Source organism: Mauremys reevesii, linkage group 2 (genome assembly GCF_016161935.1).
Source record: "Mauremys reevesii isolate NIE-2019 linkage group 2, ASM1616193v1, whole genome shotgun sequence".
Classification (NCBI taxonomy): domain Eukaryota; kingdom Metazoa; phylum Chordata; order Testudines; family Geoemydidae; genus Mauremys; species Mauremys reevesii.
In genome coordinates this window covers 237,037,897-237,059,596 of record NC_052624.1, presented here as the reverse complement: position 1 = coordinate 237,059,596, position 21,700 = coordinate 237,037,897, and the positions used below count along the sequence as shown (strand labels likewise).

The window sequence follows — 21,700 nt, the reverse complement described above, 5'->3', positions numbered from 1 at the left end:
TAACTATTCATCATGACCATTCACTATCTCAGAGTTTGAACTACTTAGGGCTCTAACAAGAAAAAAAATCATCCATTTTATTTATTTCCCAAAATACACAGTCATGTTGCTCTGTGTTCTAGTTTGTTCTATTCATGCAGCTGGAGGGTCACAGGAAGAGGGGAGGAAGTTCATCACATGCAGATAAAGCTATGAGGACACTTTTCAGAACAGATCCCCTAACTTTTGGAGGGTCAGATGTCACATACTCACCTTACTTGACTACCTTTTTCACCACACACCAGGAACTGGGATTTCCTAGGAAACAGCCAGTAGTGGACATGCCATCTGGGTGCCAAATAATATGTTTATATTGTATGTACATACATGTGTGCTTTATTAACTGCATTTTTGTGTGTTTTGCCAGGTCTCACCAACTCATAATCGTCCTGCAGGGACTGGAGAGCTGAAACAACAGACCCACACAGTCCTCTCATCACCACCCAGAGTGTCATTTGGCTTAAGGTATGAGACCGTTAACTCCTCTTGACAGAGCAATAGGTTCAATATTTGCAGTGAGCCTGTAGGCAGCAGGAGTACAGAAGAGTCAAATGCCCAGAATCAGAACTGGCACTGCCTGTCTGTGTGGTGCATTTCCTTTCAATAGAACACAACAGCAATAGACACACAGTTTTCTCTCTCTCATTAGTACAGAAAGTAAAGGTTTTGGAGGAACTGAATCACTGAGAGTTTCAAAAGACATGCTATTAGGCAATACTCCAGATGTATCTGAGCCATGAAGTCCCAAGTCAGACCTGAATTTCACTAAAATTCAAGGGTGTTTGGATCCAGTATTCTAGTTTGGAACATCTCTAAACTTCACTACACTGCCTTGCATATTCCCTTGGATCCCGGGATATCTTCATGCTCATCAGCATTCATGCAGTATTTTTACTTACATTTTCCATGGTTACACAAATTATCTTACAACAGATCATTTAGGTCAAGATATTTTTGGTTTCACTAAGAAACCAGGCACTTTGCTCTTGTCTGTGGACATGATCCGCCTCCTCTGAAGTCAACGGATGTTGAATCAGGCACTGCATAAATTCATGAGACTGTTTTTGTTTTTATGTTCAAAATCCCACGTTGGATCTAAATTTCAAACATTATAAGAGATGCATGTTAAACCTTAATAACTCTGAAGAAACATAAAGTGACATGAAAGGAGATACCATTCTTATTGTTTTTTCAGGTCTTCCAAATCAAATCTGTTCTGTGTACCAGACAAACATTATTTTTCTAATTACATAGGCTACAAACTCAACCTAGGGCTCTTCCTGGTTTAGATGCTATTCCCAGTAGTGAATTTTCAGTGATCAAAATGTTGCTGCCACTCGTATTGCTGATGTAGGAGGCAGAGCAGAATCCAAGTAACTCTCCCCGAGGTGTTCTGCAGTGTTTACAGTATTGAACTTCATTTTGTCTGTAATATAAGCAGATATGATTCAAAGATACGCAGGGACAAATCTGGCACTTGTGTAATGGTGCAGTTATTTTAGAGTTGCGCCTGCTTACACTAGGGCTAAATTTGGTCCACAGGATGCAAATATGTTGAATAGGAAGGTGCCATTTTAACTGTTACTTTAAGCTTACCCTGACACTTATTCCACATTGTAACTTGTGCTTTAGGGTTTGCAGTCACATATCTCAAACAAAGAATCCTTGTAAAGTGCTAGCTTTGGAATATCAAGTGACTTACAGAGAGCTACCCTTAAAACAAAACCAGCGTTCACTATCTTCTATCACGTAGAATACTGTACCAGTTGGTTTATAGTGAGAGTCAAAGTAAATCCAGGACTAGGTACGAACATGTAGATTGTCTTCTGAATTTAGTGGCTTTTCCCCTAAATGTAATACCTACCATATGGGACAACTATCACATAATTCCAAGGCTTGCCTACAGCTGTGCAAAATTTTTATACTGCAAACCTAAACCAAGCAAACCTCTTGCCTGCTGTACTCCAGACAGCATTGCAGTAATAGTTGTGATTTTCTGTTACTGCATGGCACTCTGTGGTATATCTGACTCCAGGGATATATATATTATAGGGACTAGTCCTGGATTGACAGAGATGGACAACAGAATCTAATAAGACTTTCTAGTTGCTAATTTCTAGGATTCTCTTAAAGATACATCAGTGGAACCAGAGGAGCATTTTCTAATCTAGTTTATTATGAATGGGAAGGGAGAAGAGGGCAGATTGCCCTCTTACAAAGGGCACACACCTTACAAAGGATTGGGTGGGCTACAGCCCTTGAAGCAACATAGAGGAGCGAGCCCACCAGCTACTCTCTAAAGACTACTGCACAGGGGGGTGGTCAGAGTGGATCACTCACTAGCAGGTTTCACCTCACTCCTAGTCTTACTATTTTCAAATTACCAGGATTCTGCTGAAGTAGTCAGCGACCCACTGAAAATATGAAGCTCTTTCAATGTCATGCTGCATTTAGATTGTTTTGTCTCTTTAAAACGTGTGTGGTAATGAGGCATAGCTAAAAACCTAGTTAACGAGGTGTCCCTTTTTCATGGACAGGAAACCTAGAGGGGAGGGGAAAAAATGCCGAAAAGTGTATGGGATGGAGAACCGAGATATGTGGTGTACTGCCTGCCGTTGGAAGAAAGCCTGCCAAAGGTTCGTCGACTAAAGACTGGAAGCATGGAGGACCCAAGGGATGTGAAGTACAATAGCAGGATCCTGTTGCTGCAGCTGCCCCTGCCTATCCTCCAGTGCTGCCTTTTAAACAGACTTGTATTTCAAAACAAAGCACTTGTAGCCAAGGAGAAGCACTTAGCAAAACCAGTGTGGAGCAATGGAGCAATAGAGCAAAAAGTCTTATCCAGTATTGAACCCAGAGCAGCTATTAATGTTTTTCTTAAAACAAAAAATAACTTGTTGCTAACTCTGAACTACTTGCTCCCCATGACTGTTTTTAACAGTGTCAATGTCTATGCTGTGAACGTCTGTATCAGTTGAACCAAGCACCGCATCTTGCCCTGAAATGAAGATTTCTTTTCAAAAGCCTAATTAACACTTTAAGACATATAAGCTACAGTTCACTCAACAGCAGCCATACCAAGAGTGGAACCTGTTAAATAATTCTGCTGATGTGAATGATCTTGGTTGGATTCCTCATTTTCGGGTGTTTTTTTGAGGAATTCAAATCTTAATATTTCAGAAGGACTCCTGGATGATTTTTTTAAAAGCAGTCACAAACCAGAACAAGAGTGGAGCTAAGTTTTAAATTAGATTGTAATACTCCAGAGACGGAAAAATGATGGGAAATCACCAGCAGATCTCAGCCACAAGTAAGTCCAAGATTTGAGGGAAGGCGTTTCAACGATCATTGAAACATACAGGAATATAATTTGGATTCCAGTATCTTTTCTTATCACTGGTCCCTTTTCCTAGCAATGACCATCTTATGCTGCTGAAGCCCTATTAAGAACTGGATTATATGTAATATCTATTCAGGGATGTGAGCCAACCCAGCAGTTCAACTCTTGCTTCCTTTTCTCCTGTGTATAAGATGGTTACTAAATTAATGGTTCACTCATTCTTTCCATTAGCAATGCCAAATTTTATTTGTGCAAAAAAATGTATAGAAAACAAAAACACCCAAGAAGTGCTCCCACTGCATCATCCCAGCAAGTGGAATACGACAGCAGTGGAGCAACATATGTATATGTTAAGTAAAGTCTTTTTTTATTTAAAAAAAGTCACGGAGGTCAGAAATAGCCAATTTTCATGAAGAAGGCACTTTGATGGATGTGTGCACTTTGGTGTATTTAGTGCTTCAGGTTGTTAGAGGGTGTAAATCCAGAATGCTGATGTTTTGTTAGAGGGTTTAAATCCAGAATGCTAGATAGATGAGGTTACTTATACATCAGTAGTTATTTTAGTGAGAAAATAAAGTAAAGCGGAAATGCCATATGAATGTGCATCACCAACTCCTGCCTGTTTAAAAACAAAATAAACCATAGGTATAGGCACCTATCATATTAATAGGGTTACACAGGCCCACTACCAGCGGGGCTTGTTTTTCATGGAGTCTGATAAACTGGATCACATAGCTTTCATGACAGCATTACTTAACTTGCATTGCTTCCTATGCCCATTTTAAGAACAAAAGCGCACACTTTTGAACATAGCATAGAGTGTAGTGTTAAAGAAAAGGCAATACATGTTTGAATGGAAAGAACATAAGAATAGTAAGAGACTGATTTTTTTAAACAAATTATTTGCTCTGTTGCATGCTTAATTTCAGCATTATTTCTGCAACTGTTTACAAATCATGCAATTTTCATGCACAAGTGGCTAGTGTGGGTCACTTGCATGTATACAGTTACCTGATTTTTATGCACAACTGTGCACCTAACTTGTTTAGAAAAATCAGACCCTAAAATCCAGCCAGAATAATTTATTTCATGTTTTGTTTTATTAACACAACAGAAGGTAAAGATTGGCAGATATACAGTGCCATCTGTACCCTATTGTTTGCACTTCCTTATCTTTTGCTGAAGTCATAGGTCATGGCTTTTCCTTCTGTGATTTTTTTCAAAGATTTCTTTAGAGAAATACCTCTTAGCAATTTGTAACTGTTTCTAGTTACTTCCTTTTAAATGCTGACATTGTTGTCAGTGCCTTTACTATGGTGGGACACAGAATGTGGATCTTGCTCCACTGATATCCCTCCTTATTTCTTAAAGCCTCTCAAGATGATTATAAAAACAACAATTATGACCCTGTTGGCCTCGTATTCGTTACTTATCCCCATCATTGTTCTCTTCTCTTTGTATTCCCCTTCTCCCTTATTTGCTCTGATCTCTTGAATTTTAAAGAGGATTTTTAAATATATTATTGTAATTGGTTTCTAAAATGTTGTACAGCATCATGAGCACCTTGGCAGGGGGCACTTTATAAATGAACATATTAATTAAATCATAAAATTTCCACAACATGAGGCAAATTCTGGATGGCCCTAGGAACCAGGCACAGCACTCGTCCCAGCTGTAATACTGGAGGAAAATGAGTTAGAGAGAAGGCACAGACCTTATTAATTGCATGTATACTCAGCTCACTCTGCTCTGGCTTGTGGAAAGATCTACTAGGCATGCTCAGAGGCTTCACATAAACGTTAGCAAAGCCATTTCCATAACGTAATTCACATAGCCACTCCCACACTGCTAATTTTATATCTATTCTTAGAAAGATAGGCACATAAATAGACCACCAAAGCTGTGTTATTGTCCACCTCTCAAAGTTGCACACACTTTCATTCTGTTCTTGATAAGAGTAAGATTATTTACAATAAGCTGCATGAATGGGCCCCTGCCTGGCCGAAGTGCTTGGCTCATATGTCTGTATGGACTACTTCCCTACACTGTTTAACCACATCAAGTCACACTTCTCTGGAGGGTCTGTCAGGTGACCCTTGATTTTTCAGAGGAGTCAGAATCTGGTGATCGGTTTCCATCATGCATTCTCACAGTTGGCCATGGGTTCTTTGGTATGTGTGTACATCCACCACTAGCAGCCAGAACGTGACCCTTAAAAATATAAATATTGAAGGACATATATAAAATTCTTTTAACCACTTAGTAGAAATTATGCTGGTGACAGAAGTTGGTACCACATGATCTTATCAAACTTTTATATTGACAGATACACCACTGGGTCCTAATTTTTGCTGAAGTGACTTTCCTGCTACAGCAAAACAAATGTCTTTTTGGGAAAAAGCCTGAAAAAAGGAAATTTCAAGCAAAAGGGGAACATTTTAGACAAGCATTTTAAACATGATTAGCTTGTTTCTCTAGTCCTGCATAAAATGCCAAATATGGGAAATATATAAAAATTGGATAATCTTATTCACATAGCTGTTTCCATCCAGGTCAATTGATCTGATTCTGCACTGCCTTGCACCTTGTGTAGTCCTTTACAGGTGTGCAAAGTAAGCAAAACTTCCATTCTGATTTGCATATTGACACCTGCTTTTCATAGGTGTCAACTGCCATTCAAGTTGGTGCAAACATGCCCACTGGGTCTATCTGTGCGAATAAGGTGAGCAGGCTTCATACCTGGTCAGAGTCTAGAGCGGGACATTTTATGGAATTCAATCACCTAATTGGGATAGCTGAATACTGATTATTTAGTGATCAATCAGTTCCCTGCTCCCCTCCAGCTGTTTCATTAGCAATAAGCAATGATACAGCAAGAAGGCAGAGATCTTTATGGAACATGTATATAGGCCAATGTTACATGCTGAGACCTCTGTGTTTTTCCAGTATTAGCCTGGCTACCAGCTTGCATACGTGAGCTCCAGGTGTCACTCCAAACTGGGTCTCCTCCTGAAACCTGAGCCTGTTTCTTTCTCCAGTCCCACGCACTTATATTACACCCTCAAGTTTTCCTGAGAGTGACACCCTACATAGCAACATGATGTCATTCTAGCCATATCTCTGTTGCTATGGTCTGGTCAGGGACTATCTAGAGAGACCTTGCCTGGAGTTCTGGTGAATTAAATGTACAGATGTAACCTAGAGGGCTTCCCTGCAGGTGTATTACTCTCCCATAGGTATATTAAGAGAGTCTGGGAAAGGGATGTGAAATTAGGAGTCTCCTGGTCAGTTGGGAAGGCTTAACAGGTTATGAGGGTTTGTCCCCACTCTTGATTGGACCAAACTCCCCAGCAGTCATTTCTACAAACAAATTATACTGCTCTTCACTATAACAGTGGCGGTTGGAAAGAGGTTACTAAAATGACATCTTGTTTTCTATTTACACTTCACTGAACTTACCTAGAGGTAGCACTGCTGGAACTGAACTCTGAAGAGACTAATGGACTACCGGGACTTATCTTGTACATAGTTACTGCCTGTTCTAAAAGCAGTTATAAAACATTATTGTAGTAGAGATTTTGTTGTTGTGGGATTCCAGAAGGATTTTATACCACCTTTAGCAAAATAACGGAAAACTAGTCAAGTTGAGAGTTTAGGTATGGAAGATAGATGCTAAATTAAGCAACTTGTGGCGGCAGGATCCTTGTGCTTCAAAAACCTTTTTCAAGGTTGCAAAAAGTGGTGTCTTGAATTGTGGTTGAATCTGTGGTGTCTTGAATCTGCTTCCAGTATTCCCCATCTGGTACTACAGTGCTGTTTACGTAGACTTCTTTATCAAATTTCCATCATATACAAGATACAAGGATTTTTCTGTGACTTTCAGCAGGACAATTTCTTTCACTATCTGAAAATCAAGCTTTGTTCTTTCTACTTCATACAGTACATCATCTCTAACCAGTCCAGAAAGATTCTACAGTCAGAAGGTAGCTGGTACTATTTTTGATGATGCACAGGCTGAAGAATACAGCTCACTCATCCATACCCTTGTTTACTCCACATTGCTGACAGTAGTAAGATCTTGTTTTTGTCAATAAACTGGTCAGATAACACATAAGGGAATAGACAAATGCAGTAACAAGCCACAGTTCAATAGAACTGCTTTTCTAAACTTAATTTTAAGAAAAAAAAATTCTGATAAAACCTTTGCATCAAAGTTTGAGATGACTATTATATGTTTCCCTGAGAGAAATAAAGAAATTATAACATGAAAAACAAATTAGTAGTAGAAATATAAACGTAGCTTTCCTATTATATGGGACAACTCACATAAATCAGGATTGCAAGATTTTGTCCGAATTCTTAAAATCTAACCCAGTGCTACAAAGGAGCTCCTAAATTACATTTGTAAATTCTCAATGTTTATCATCGTTCCCCTCTAGGAAATGTAAGAATTTTCTCTATCATTTTAAACTACTCTACTGTAGATGATAGGGATATCCCTGAGTTCTGAATCTGTATCCAGTCATGTTAAGGAAGAGTTTTCCTCGCCAATTAGTTATTTCAATAGCAAATAGTAGTGCAGCATTTGGTATGTAATGTTCAGATGAACAGAAATTACTAAGTGTACATAGAGAAATATCTTGAGAAAAATAACAAAATGATGTAAATAATATGGATTTCCTCAGGGAAAATAAAAGGGCAGTAGATGCAAAAAATTGGTTTGTTTGAACCTACAATTACTAAGAATTTTAATATGTATTTTATTTTATTTTTCTGGATAGAATTATTTAATGAAATAAGGACTATATTACCATTTGAATTATTAAAATGAGAAACAAGTGCTTATTTGTGACCTTTTGTTGCTAACACAGAGTATTTAAACCTGTGTGCTTCAAATATTAAAAGGAAAGGGGTTTTAGCTGATGTAAAGTTATGGGAACAGAGTTTGAAACATGACCTGATACAATAGGTGGTCTACATATTTGTATAAAGCTTTCTAGAATGTAATGTAAACATGAAGTCTTTTCGCTATACAATCACCCAGTTAAACATGTGTTATCTATAACTGGATTACTGTTCATTTAAGTGGCTCACAACAAAAATGTATACTTCGTAGCATGCTGTCCTGTAACTACTAAGTACTCTGGTTTGCAAGGTGCTAATTTCCTTATGGTGCACTTGATATTTAACTAGACCTTTTTTATATCTACTAGAGTACAAGCTTGAATGAAACTCAAGATCATGCATGCAAATAAGAAAATGCATTGTATTGAAATACACAGTTCTCAAACTTCTCCATTTGTACATGAAGAAGTGACCCTTTTTTTTTTTGTTCCATTGTAATTTCTCCTTATCAGAATCTCTTTACAGAATTTTAACATCATGACCAGGGATCCAACTGGGCAGACATACACTCAAGTGAGTAAAATCATGCATGTGCATAAATATCTGAACATTTTAATAAAAAATTTTAGCGTTAAGTAAGTCTCATGCGGACACTGTTAATGATAGTGACTGATCTTTCTCTCAGAGTGTAGGTACGATAAATCTGCATAACAGGGCACATTCAAAGTTTACTAGAGGTTGAAGAGATGTATTTCAGTAGCAGAAAAGCACTTATGCAGAGCACATGAGAGTCTCACCAATGGAATTATTTATATGCTTAGAGTCTAAATTTGTTTGCATGCTTTGCTGACTCAGGACCATAGAGACATCTTATTCTTATAGTCTTGTTTTGAAATATATTGCAAGACAACCTGGCCATTTGTAATTTTGTGCTATTTATTGTAGATTCAGAAATACTTTTGCACTAAGAAAAGTCTAATTCAGAGAACTGGCTTTTTAAGACACTGTTTAGAATTCCAACGTTGCCCTGTCATTCTCAAACTCAAAGAAAGCCTGTCAGAACACACACATGACACATACAGGTCACTGATGACATACAGTTTGATCTCTGCATTGCTTATGCGCTCAACACACCCACTTACTTCAATAGGAATTCTGGGTGTACAGGAAACAAACAATCAGGTCCATAGTTCTTAGTTTGTCAGTTCACCTAAAAACTTTCAAAATGCAAATTTTTTGTATCATCATGACTGATGTTGTTCTGTGTACATTTTAGTGTTTCTAAAAAGATCTCATATTTATACTGGCAAGGAAACAGATAGCAGCCTTCTTTATACGATGCAATACTTGCTTACTAAACAAAGGGCTAAACTATAGAACCAAGTGCTGCAAAGCATGCTCTTTAAAGCTAACTTAACATCAATAACAATAGGTTAGTAGAGGCAAAACTTCAGAGCTGTAACAATGCTGGCATTATTTTATATCAATTTACTAAAAACTGTGAAACAAAACTCAGATTCCATGAATGAACCAAAAGGGTTGTTGCTTTATACACCAACAGCCCACACACTGTAACAGAGCAGAAGAAATAATCCAGAACACCTGGGAGGAAGTTAGAAATAGCGACTTTCAAGTCTTTCTGAAAGGAAAAACGTGGCCCTTGGTAGCATAGAGATAATTTAGTCTGAAATTAACATTTAAATGTCATGAAGACAAGCCTACTTCATGGACATGAATTCCATGTTCTGAAGAGAGATTTTGCTTGGTCTCTTGGGGTTTTTACAATATTTATAGTCTCAGTTGTAAAGTTCTTAAAATTGTCAACTATTTAGCTTGAAGATGCAATACATTTTGACAACGATTTCTGAAATGATTTCTGAAACACTGTCATACCAGTTTGAGCCTGATCCTACAAGGCAATCTGCTCAGACTTCAGTGGGACCCTGTGCTAGAAAGGTCCTCACAGAAAGATCTTTTGCAAGAGCATTGTTCACAGGTAGAAACACTTTTCATAGCTGGGGCAATCAAAAGACAAGCCTTACAGATGTTCTGGTATCATGTCATACACAGCTTTCACTAAGTTTTTTAAAGGGGCTTTGTCATGTGGGTTAGGACCCACGATTTAAAGATTGTGGGGGGCATTTAAACCAAACTGTTTTAGAATTTTAAATGGCAGTTTAAAGCATTTGTTTTAATTAGATTTATGAATCCCCTGCAGAGCTAGCAACTCATACATTGCAGCACTGGGTGCTGGAATGTCAAACTGATTTCACTGTTTAAATAATTAAATATATTAAAGTAAAAAATTGAACTTTTAAAATCTAATTTTACTGATTTAATAATCTGAGGTAGCAGTTACAGAGGGAATGTTAATTGTTTAAAAAAAGAAGAACAGCTCCAGAGCCAGATGCTGGGTGCTGCTCTTGCAGTGCAGAGCAACCATAAAGCCAGTGGATCCAGATCCTGTGAATTATCTCTGGCTAGGGAATCTCTGAGGTCCACAGAGCCACCATAGCAGTTCCTGTGCCAAACCCGTTCCCCCTCTCTTCCCCCTCCCCCCCAATCTGCTTCCCGGTATAGAAGGGATGCAGCCAAGGGAAGGATGTCATGGCCAGGTATTCCTACACCCCCATTAAACCCTGGCTGACAGAATCCCTCACATATGTAGCACCACTGGCGTCCGAGACTGTCTGCATGAGTTCAATGAGCAGGAGCTGGTCCAAAATTTTGTGCTTTTTGTTGAGGACCAAAAGCAAATGCACCTGAAAATGTCTGGCCTGAAAACTAATGAAAACTAATGAAACTAATGAAAACTGAGTTCAATCCTTGAGAAGGCCACTTAGAAATCTGGGGCAAAAATTGGTCCTGCTAGTGAAGGCAGGGGGCTGGACTTGATGACCTTTCAAGGTCCCTTCCAGTTCTAGGAGATTGGTATATCTCCAATTATTACCTATTACCTTTAGGCTCCTGCCAGACAAAAAACCCTATGATGGCCTCAATCATCCGATATTGCCTAGAGGGTCCAAATGATATTAGCGGTGCTGCTAACAACATACAATCACCTATCCACTTACCAAATAGCATTCTTCCAGTTATGCCCAAAACCATTCAACTACTGAAATAACTCGTGGGAAACCCCTGTCTTCCCACACTGAAAACAGGGCCAGCTCCAGACCCCAGCATGCCAAGTGCACGCTTGGGGCGGCATTTTGCCGGCAGGGCGGCAGGCGGCTCCGGCGGACCTTCTGCAGTCATGCCTGCGGGAGGTCCACCGGAGCCACGCGACCAGTGGACCTCCCGCAGGCATGACTGCGGAGGGTTCGCTGGTCCCGTGGCTCGGGTGGACCTCCCGCAGGCATGCCAGCGGATGCTCCACCGGAGCTGCGGGACCAACGGAACCTCCGCAGGCACGTCTGCAAGAGGTCCCCCGGAGCCGCGGGACCAGCGACCGCCAGAGCGCCCCCGCGACACGCTGCCCTGCTTGGGGCGGCAGGATTCCTAGAGCCGCCCCTGACTGAAAATATTCCTTAAGGAAGTGTGGTACCACCATAGGCATGTGAGCATATTTTATTATCAAGCCACATCTAAACCCCACTTAAAAGTGCTAGGGAATTGCCATTGTGTCTGCTTCAAAGTTTCTGCTCCCTCAACAAAGCTTTGGGCATGGCACTATTAATTGATCCAGGAGTCGCAGTGAGCAGCTTCATCCAAAGCCAGTGGCAGCATCACTCCAAGAGAAAGAATTCAGGGTGGACAAAGTAACAGCCTCAAATAATCAAGTGCAGACTCCTCATGTGGATGTGTAGGTAGGAGAATAGCCCTTCTCTTACTAAGATTCCAGCATAGAAATTGCTCAGTGTGGGACATCATGCAGTCATGTATCACATTTCCTTAGCCACGGGCTGCTCTAGCCATTCCGCCGCCCCAAGCACGGCGACACGCCGCAGGGGGCGCTCTGCCGGTCGCCGGACCCGCAGCGCCGGCGGACCTCCCGCAGGCGTGCCTGCAGATGCTCCACTGAACCCACGGGACCCTCCACAGGGACGCTTGCGGGAGGTCCACCAGAGCCGTGGGACTAGTGGACCCTCCGCAAGCATGCCTGTGGGAGGTCCGCCGGAGCTGCCTGCCGCCCTCCCGGCAACCGCGCTTGGTGTGCTGGGGCCTGGAGCCGCCCTGTCCGTAGCAGCAAGAAAGGTGCAGTCTCCCATCCTCCAATTAATATACCTATCTCAGAGCTGGAAGGGACCCTTAAAGGGTATTGAGTCCAGCCCCCTGCCTTCACTAGCAGGACCAAGTACTGATTTTTGCCCCAGATCCCCAAGTGGCTCCCTCAAGGATTGAACTCACAACCCTGGGTATAGCAGGTTAATGCTCAAACCACTGAGCTATCTTTCACCTCTCCCTCAGTCTATTAACCAGAGTTAACTGAAGATTAAGACAAGCAGCAGTCTCTTAAACAGGCTGTTTCCTTGCTTCACATTTAAAGAAACAAGATTCTCTTGGCTTTCTTCTAGGAGAAAGTTAATGGGCAGACTCAGTTACATAGGTACTACTTGAGGGAGGTTTGAGCCAAGAAGTTAAGATCTTAATCCAAATATCCTCAGAACTGGAGCATAGTATGATGTGTTTGTTTGAGCCTCTCTCTACTTATTATTGCACAAGAGTTGTGACCAACGCCTTGGAGGGGGTACAGTACAGGGGTTCTCAACCTTTTTCTTTGAGCCCCCTCCACCCCCACATGCCGTAAAAATTCCATACCCCACCTGTGCCACAACAACTGTTTTTCAGCCCATAAAAGCCAGGGCCACTGTTAGGGTTAGCAAGCAGGGCAAGTGGGGCCCCCACAAAACTAAGTTGCTCAGGCTTCGGGTGGCAGGGTTCAGGGTCCTGGGCTTCAATTCTGCGCAACAAGGCTTTGGTTTTCTGCCTTGGGTCCCAGTGAGTCTAAGCCCAGCCCTGCTTGACGGACCCCCTGAAACCTGCTCGTGGCCCACCAGGAGGCACCAGACCCCTGATTGAGAACTGCCGGTATAGTAGACTTCATGCACTTTGTAACATACACTATGCTGCCTGACAATCTAGTTTGGTTACATCTGCATAACACTTCTCTATCCAGATACTTATGGCCTCCTCACTGTAAACTGAATACAGGTTCTTTTCTCCTGCCAAAATATTGTCTATTCTCAAATCACTTGTAAGTAGAAGCTTCTGTCAGTGATCAACACCACTTTTATTTACTGTTTTATAATGTAATAGTCAAGAAACTTGCCAGAAAAGATTATTCATTAGCTTAGGTCATTTTTTTTCCTCTTAAGTACCTTAAAGCAAATGTGATTTGCATATTTATTAAAATGCTTTACTTATTTGTATACATGTGCATTTTTAAGTAACTGTTGTAAATTAATTCATGAAAGTGAGCCTTTCATGGATACCTTTAAGATGATTCTTTCTATAGAATAGGTCAGTCAAAACAACTACTGCTGGTTATTTTAAAATAAGATTAATATAGCAATAATTAGTGCTAGCATGTCTTGGGGATGCAGGGAGAGCAGCACATATTGCACATTCTCAAGTCCATATTAAACGACAGGGAATTTTCTCTAGAGCCAAGAGATCTGACACTAGTGTCTATCTTCAGTGCACAACTGCAGCGTATTATAGTTGTCAGTTGCACAATTCATATATTTTTACAAAACACTGTTATATTACAATTCAAGGCTTTACATCAGTATCATTATGACTGAATTGCATTGTAGCTAGCCAAGGCCCAATCACACAGTCTCTTCTCAAGAGAATAGCTCCTACTCATGTGAACAGCCTCACTGAAGACAATAGGACTACTCATGCAAGTAAGGACTGTTAGAGTAAGGGTTGCAAGATAAGGGCCCCTAGTTTTCACTTGACATCAATGGCTATTTGTCAGGATGGGCAGGAATGGTGTCCTTAGCCTCTGTTTGCCAGAAGCTGGAAGTGGGCGACCGGGGTGGATCACTTGATGAGTTCATTCCCTCTGGGGCACCTGCCATTGGCCACTGTCAGAGGACAGGATACTGAGCTAAATGGACCTGTGGTCTGACCCAGTATGGCTGTTCTTACGTTCACACATTCCTCCAGAAGAAACAAGATTATGCTAAAAAGCTGGCTAAGTAGAACTGTGGAGTCTCTTCCCCATTATTCTAGAAAACAGGATTTTGCTATCAGTATTTAGGAGAGAAAGGATGGTATTGAGAATAGGTGCTGGACTGGGGATTTAGGAGATCTTGGCTCAATTTTGATTTCTTGTGTGACTTTGGGCAAGTCACTTACGATAATCCCCTCCTCCCCCCCCCCCCCCCCATGACAATACAGCCTCTCTCTTACCATTTGTCTGTCCTGGCAGTTTAGACTGTAATCTAAATAGGGCCTGTAAAAAAACAAAAAGATCCTGTGCACCCTTATAGACTAACTTGTTTTTTTTAGCATGAGCTTTCCTGGGTGAATACCCTTTTCTTCTCTCTTGCATCTGAAGAACCCGTATTCTGCAACTCATGCTAACGCTTGTGTGTCTATAAGTTGCCATTGCAGAACAGACTGTTTTTGACTATCTGATAAATAGGGCCTGACTCTTATTTGTATTTGCACACTGCTTAGCACAATGGGGCCTAATGTTTAACCCTCCTACTAGTAGTATTTAATTTGATGGGGGGGAGGGAAGAGAGAGAAGTGGGGACAGGTCAGTGGTTAGCCAAATAATCTTATGTAAAATGAGACATAGGACCACAGCCTCAGCTGTGCCAGGGCTCCATTTGTCATGGCTTTGATGAGCATCAAGGGTAGCTTTGAACTATCTTTGTACTCCCCTGACTGCAGGGGCTTCCAGGAGCCAGTTTTTGGCCCACGGTATAATGCAGGGAAGTCTGAGGTTCCTCTAATTTTTGCCAGTTTGTAACAGCCCCTGAGTCCTTATGTTGGCTGGGGATTACAGGAATGGAGCAAGCTATGGCCACTGGGGCTGGTGGAGGTGGCGCAGAGCTAGCTACATTGGCTCGATGCCCATCTGGGATTTCCTATGCTGAGGGGAATCCTCAACTGACTTGTTACTGCAGCATTCTGGCCCCTCTGCACCATCAGAATGGCATAAAAAGGGGCAAAAGGGTATATAGGATCTAGTCCATAATGTCATTAAGGAACAAATCTGTCCTAACCAACATCAAATTGCACTAAGTTTTGTAACATCTCACAACTATGAAGAAGCACTTAAATAAAAATTTTGACCTTTTCTGTAATAGAGGCATCATATTTTAATGCACAGAAAGAGAATATTAATACTATAGACTGTGTATGGCTTTAGTGTAAACCAAAAGGCCAAATATTAGTCAGAATTGGCCCAATCTTGCCATCCATACGTAGGCAAAATGCCTAATAAAATCAGCCGGTATTTTGCTTGCATTGGGACTGCAGGATTCGGGTCCATGTGTCCTTATGATTGTTTTCCTACAATAGGGAAATTCGATCTCTGTTTAGTGTTTCTCATCGATTTCCTGCCAAATGTTGCTTTGGAGACTGTAAAGTAATTTTGAAATTTTAAAACACATTTCAAGAAGCAATTCAGTCTTTTTTTTTAAACTATATTTTTAAAAAGTATTTTCTCTTCCACTCTGTGCAAAAGAAGTGATCTTTAATTAGAGCTACTCAGCATTGCACTTCTTTGTATATATATTTTCCTACTTGTTATGCCATGTATTTTTTTATATTAAAAAATAATTAAGAGAAATTGATTTTTTAAATCTTTTTTATTATTATTATTACTACCACCAGCATCTTGAAGAGCTTTGACCTATAATTTTTAGAAATGATCCTGAAATATGGAAAATCTGATACTAAGAAATTTTTATTAAATTAGTAAAAATGTATACTCTCTGGATCAGATGAGGTACTTTTTAATGGTATATACATAAATACTGTAGCTTCTGGAATTAATTGACACTTGGTTGATTCAGTACACAAATGAGATGATACAGCTTTAAAAAGGAAAATCTCCTAGCAGGTGGAAAAGGTGTAGCCCTGGAACTTGTACATACACAGAACTTCCACTGGTTAAGTAAACTATATTTTTTTAATTGGTTTGGTTGAATGGGTCCAAACTCCTTTGTGATCAATCTTTATATACCAGGTTTAAATGGATTTAAAAAAAAAAAAAAAACCACCTGTCCACTATGGAGTTGGCACTAGTTTAGCTGAATTGATTTTAAAACACACCCTTAGTTAAACCGGTGCAACTCTCTGCATAGACTGGGTCCTGATTATTAAAAGGAAGCTGCAGATCTTTACTCATATGAGTATGAGTAAGATCACAGAAGCCACTGACTACTCATGTGAGTAAACATTTGCAGGATCAGCCCCTAATGGCTATATTATCCATCACTCCCCACATGGAACTCTTTGCATTAAAAAAAATATCTGGCCCTAAAGCTACATCCAGATGGATTTAAGGGTTTTTTTTCCCCCTTTTTTGTCTTTCAAGATAAGCACCTGTTGCTTTAAAAATCAAACAAGGATCATCAGAGCCCTCTGTAGGTGTTGTAGAACACACTGAAAATAAACATTATGTCTAATTGTTTACCTCACCCAAACTGTGTTTATTTCAGTTTCCAAATCATCCCTTGAACTTCAGAGCACTAGGATCTACAGTGACTGGAAGCCAGAGCAAACTGGCTGGCTAAGAAAACTCTTTTGCCCCCTCCCTTTCCTTCCAAGGGCAGATCCTTTCTAGGTTCCCCTGCCATAACACAAACACAACTGGCTGAGGTACTGTGGGATCACCCTATGCTTGGAAGGTCTTGCGATTACAGCATGGAAGCAGAAGGAATCTGAACCCCTAATTCTATCCAAAAGACACACACATGTGTGCCTTCCTCACCAGTACCATATGAATAGGTAGATGAAGTGGATGCTCTGCTAATTCACCAGTGTTAGTTGATCTGTAACAGCACAATTCTGCAGCTGTTACTGACAAACTCAGAAAACTCCGTTCCTGAGTCGTAAAAGCAGGATCGGTCCCTACCCAGTGTGAGATTGCTGTCTTCTCTCCCTGCAAAGGCTAAAGATGTGTCTATGAAACCCAACTTCCACTTGCCCAAGGGTGGTAAAACTTACTCTGAACTAGAGCCCCTGCATGATAGCACACAGAACAACTTTGCCACTGAGCTAGTTTCTGTATTTTCATTTGATTACACAAAAACTGAAGAAAAAAAAAAAAGACTTTATGTATCTGATCAGTGCAGATGAATAACTCCCATGCTAAGGGGAAAGTCTTCAATGCCATGTGCGGAGGATTTAAATGCGCAACTCCTGTTGGCAGCAAGGGGTAATTTTGTGACTAATCCATCATACACACTAGTAACAAATTTCCCTAAGGTGTTACAGAAATTTGGGAGGGTTGGGGTAGAGCATCTTTTTAAAAAAAAATAAATCACAATCCGCACCCTCCTCGGAATTCCAGTCACCAACCTTGTTCAGACAGCATGTGCTAAGCAGAATATAATATTTATGAGGCACACAAGGTGGGTAAGATACTAGTGTTTATTGGATCAACTTCTGTTGGCGAAAGAGAAGCTTGTGTGTGTCAGAGAACTGGAAAGCTTGTCAATTTCACCAATAGAAGTTGGTCCAGTAAAAGATATTACCTCTTCTGCCTTGTCTGTCTCAGATGCTGAGACCAATATGGTTATAACACTGCAAACAATAGTCTTTATAGTCAATCTACTTGCTTAGAAGACCTGATACTATTGGAACAATGGGTGCACCTAGGGTGACCAGATAGCAAGTGTAAAAAAAATCGGGACGGGGTAGAGGGGTAATAGGTGTCTATATAAGAAAAAGCCCCAAAAAATCAGGACTGTCCCTATAAAATTGGGACATGTGGTCACCCTAGGTGCACCTCTGAGTTGTCTTTATTCAGGTAAAACTCCCATTGACTTAGGAGAGATTCTTTGGGCCTATATACACCACAGCTAAGTTTGAGGACCCAGTTACAATTGAGTTTAATGTAGACTTAACCTTGAAATGCATCTGCAAACCCACTTCTGTATCCATGCAACATACACAGCTCTCTGCTCTTCAGGACAGTCTGCAATTCACAGGATCAGGCCTGTAATTCTTAGAAATGGCTCTGTGCATTCTGCTGCCAGAATGGAAAGGTTTTAGGGCTAGGCCAAGAATGTAGAGATTGGGGCTACCCGAAATTCCTTTGTGAAGTCTGCAATTGCTTTATATATACACATTTTAATGCACTTATGATTCTTTGTGCCCGCATATGCATATTTTTGCATGCTGAATTCAAATCTTTCAATACATTTTCAAGGAGTCTTATGATGTGTAATGTAACAACTTTAAGCACAAGTGATGGTGCAGATGTTGGAAAGCTAACTCTGCAGATAGTGCTAGTGAAGGCTCTGAGTTGCTCAGGATGATAGAAATGGCTAGATTCCAAAGGGTTAATTAAATGTAAGTAGTAAGCACACTTGGAAGCATTTTCAAATACTCAGCCATTGCCAAAAACAAATAAAAAGTAAGAAGTGCTAGTCTATGCTGAGGACTAACATTTCGGTGTTTGAAACCAAGCCACTTTTTAGCTGGCTCATAACGCCATATTTAAGACCAAGTTTTTCTAAGACTTATGCCTCCATTGCATCAATAAGAGCAGCATTGGTCTAAACCCCAGACAAACCAGGCTAAACACGTACATGTTGGCGTACCTGAAGTTCAGCAAGAATCCACTATAATGGGTTTGGAGATTGTATGTTCTAGTTCAGCATCTCACAAACTAGGGTCCACGGCCCCAGCTGATCAACTCCTCCCCCTCCCTCCCAGTGCCTCCGGCACGCCAGGGAACAGCTGTTCAGCGGCATGCAGGAGGTGCTGGGAGGGAGGGGGAGGAGCAGAGACAGGGCACGCTCAGGGGAGAGGGTGGAAAGGGGGGAATTGGAGGGGTAGGGGTGAAACGGGAGCAGGAAGAGGTGGGGCAGGGTAGGGCCTTGGGGGGAAGGGATGGAGTGGGGGCAGGGCCTGGGGCTGAGCGAGAGATTTGGGGGCCCCCCGAAAAATTTTAAAATCAAAATGGGGGTCCTCGGGTTACTGAAGTTTGAGAGCCGCTGTTCTAGTTTATCTAGGAGCCTACACGTGATAAAATGCTTAAAGTATCTCACAGAGACAGTGAGGAGAGAAAAGAAGCACTGTTCAGTGACCATTAATTTGCAAGATATATGTTGGTCACTGATCTCATGTAAGTTTGTCAAAATGCAGTTCTGTTGCAAATAGATGGTGATGAACTAGCCTAGCAGAAGAAGCTTCCTTTGATCACAGTGAATGAATGTATGCAACTACAAACTATGCATTTCCATACTGTCATTTATTGTATTTTGTATTGATTCAAAACCAAAAAATTTTCTAGATACCTATCTCATTGCTCATGAGGGCCCCAGCCCGCATTCTTAACACCCTGAATTCCCCTCGACTTCAAAGGGAGTTTTGAGAGTGTAAGGAATGAAGGATCAGGCCCTACTGTTTTCAATGTATGCTTCACTGGAGAAATATGATTAGAAGATGGCAGGAAGACATGGGAAAATAAAGAAAGTATTACAGAGAACATTAAAGTACAGGCAGTTGCTTCTTCTGTAGCACATGTCAAACCATTCTGGTGAATGAGTAACATATGTTTGTTTCTTATATTTTACCTTGCAAGAGTCGGATGTGCTAAGAACATTGTTGCTTTAAAAGGTACAGTACAGTAACCCTGGACTGCAAGTCTAAGATGGTTTTTGCTTATACACAGTCTACTCAAACACAGGATACCCATAGAAAGACAGCAGTGGCGCTATTTTTGTATTTATCTAGAAAAGTATCTGCTTCTAGTGGGTATTCAGTTACAATTTCAAAAACAACATACAGAAATGTTTTTATTTTATGGATCAGCTCACTTACTAGTTTTGTAGTTTTTATAAAGGTAGCATGAAAACATATTTTTCAAGTTACATACATATTTCTTAATTTACTGTGTAATAGTCCCATCCCTTCTAAAGCTTTTTTGTAACATTAGCCACTGTAGTTTTGTTTTTTTAGCAAAGCTTGTGTCTGTTCTCCAATATGAAAACCATTCTTCCTAGCACTACTGTGGCCCTGATCCTGCAGCGTGATGCACACTTGCCTTGCACCAACACTGAGTCTACTGATTTCAGTAAGGATGTGGGCCAACATCTTCAGCTGGTGTAAACTGTCATAGCTATTGGAAGTATAACCATTTGTACCAGCTGACAATCTATCCCCAGCAAGGGCACGCAAGTCCATCTGCACAGGCCCTCAATGCAGTCAAAGGGGATCTGTGGAGACCCAAGGTCTCACTAAACATATCACTGCCAGAGCAGGGCCTATGGCAAAAATAAAAAGGCACTATTACATTTCTCTGCAATCTTTGATTGCCCTTTGGGTCTGACCCAGGGCCCACTGCAGTCAACGTGAGCCTTTCCAATGATTGCAGTGGGAGCAGGTCAGGCCCTTTGTCATCAGTTAATATCACAAACTTCACTTTTTAAACATGAGAAAAAGAGCTTCCAACTCTGGCGCTAATGGAAATATTGGAAACTTAATATATATATTTGGAAAGTATTTGAAAAATAAATTGTCTGTCTTTTTTATATAACAACTTTTAGCCAAATACAAGTGTTCTGATTACTACTTATGTGGATATCTATCCGACTGTAAATAATCTTATAATGTTCAGGTACATAAACCTGGAGGAAAAAAATGACTGTTCATCAGCTATGCGTTTTGCTAGCTATTGGTATATTGTGAATATATCTATATGTGGAGAAGGTGATGTGTTTAAATGTTGGGTGTTTTTTATTGCTGTTCCTCTAAGGAAAGACAACTTGTTTTTATTCTACTTGTTTTCTCTTTTATGAGTTAAATGAAAAAAGTTTTCTAATTTTTTGCACCAGAAATGGATAAATAACTGTTGCTATGTGTATCAGGACATTAATTTCTGATTGAAAATTTAAAAAATTTAAACTGGCCGTAAGGGGCACACCAGTTAAAATGCACTTTTCCTGTGGCACAGTGTATTCTCTCTCAATGGGCTTTCAAAGGACCATTAAATGTTTACATTTTTTTGTTGCCCATTATAGTTTCAAACATTTAAATGGCTTCCCTGAAACTAGAGAAAGATCTCATGCATTACTGATATACCAGGATCCAAGAAAGGATCATTACAGTTAGATAAAATAAGGAATTTGTACAAATACCATTTTAGTGATAGTTTTCTAACATTTGGGCTCTCATACTTTGTGATGCTTCGATGTGTCAATAAATATGCTCTTGCTTAGCTAGTCTAACATTATTGTAGACCTGTAATTTACTGTTTATGGTTATGCCATGGTTTGCACTGGCTTGAATTCCGTCAGAATGCTGGACATCCAGCCAAAATATTCAGACTGTTACAAT

General features: G+C 40.5%; 1 protein-coding gene across 5 annotated transcripts in view; it reads left to right on the top strand.

Moving 5' to 3' along the window:
* ZNF704 (zinc finger protein 704) overlaps window positions 1-18,415 on the top strand; it is a 220,771-nt gene extending 202,356 nt beyond the window's left edge. For 4 of the 5 annotated variants that reach the window (XM_039524628.1, XM_039524629.1, XM_039524627.1 and 1 more), the window contains exons 8-9: window positions 407-504; window positions 2,577-5,086. In XM_039524628.1, coding sequence (XP_039380562.1) covers window positions 407-504; window positions 2,577-2,688 — 210 coding nt within the window. In that variant the 3' untranslated portion in view covers window positions 2,689-5,086. Of the gene's footprint in view, window positions 1-406; window positions 505-2,576; window positions 8,798-16,851 lie in introns of those variants that run through there. The other variant, XR_005594086.1, reaches the window with a different exon arrangement.
* Window positions 18,416-21,700: the final 3,285 nt, after the last annotated feature.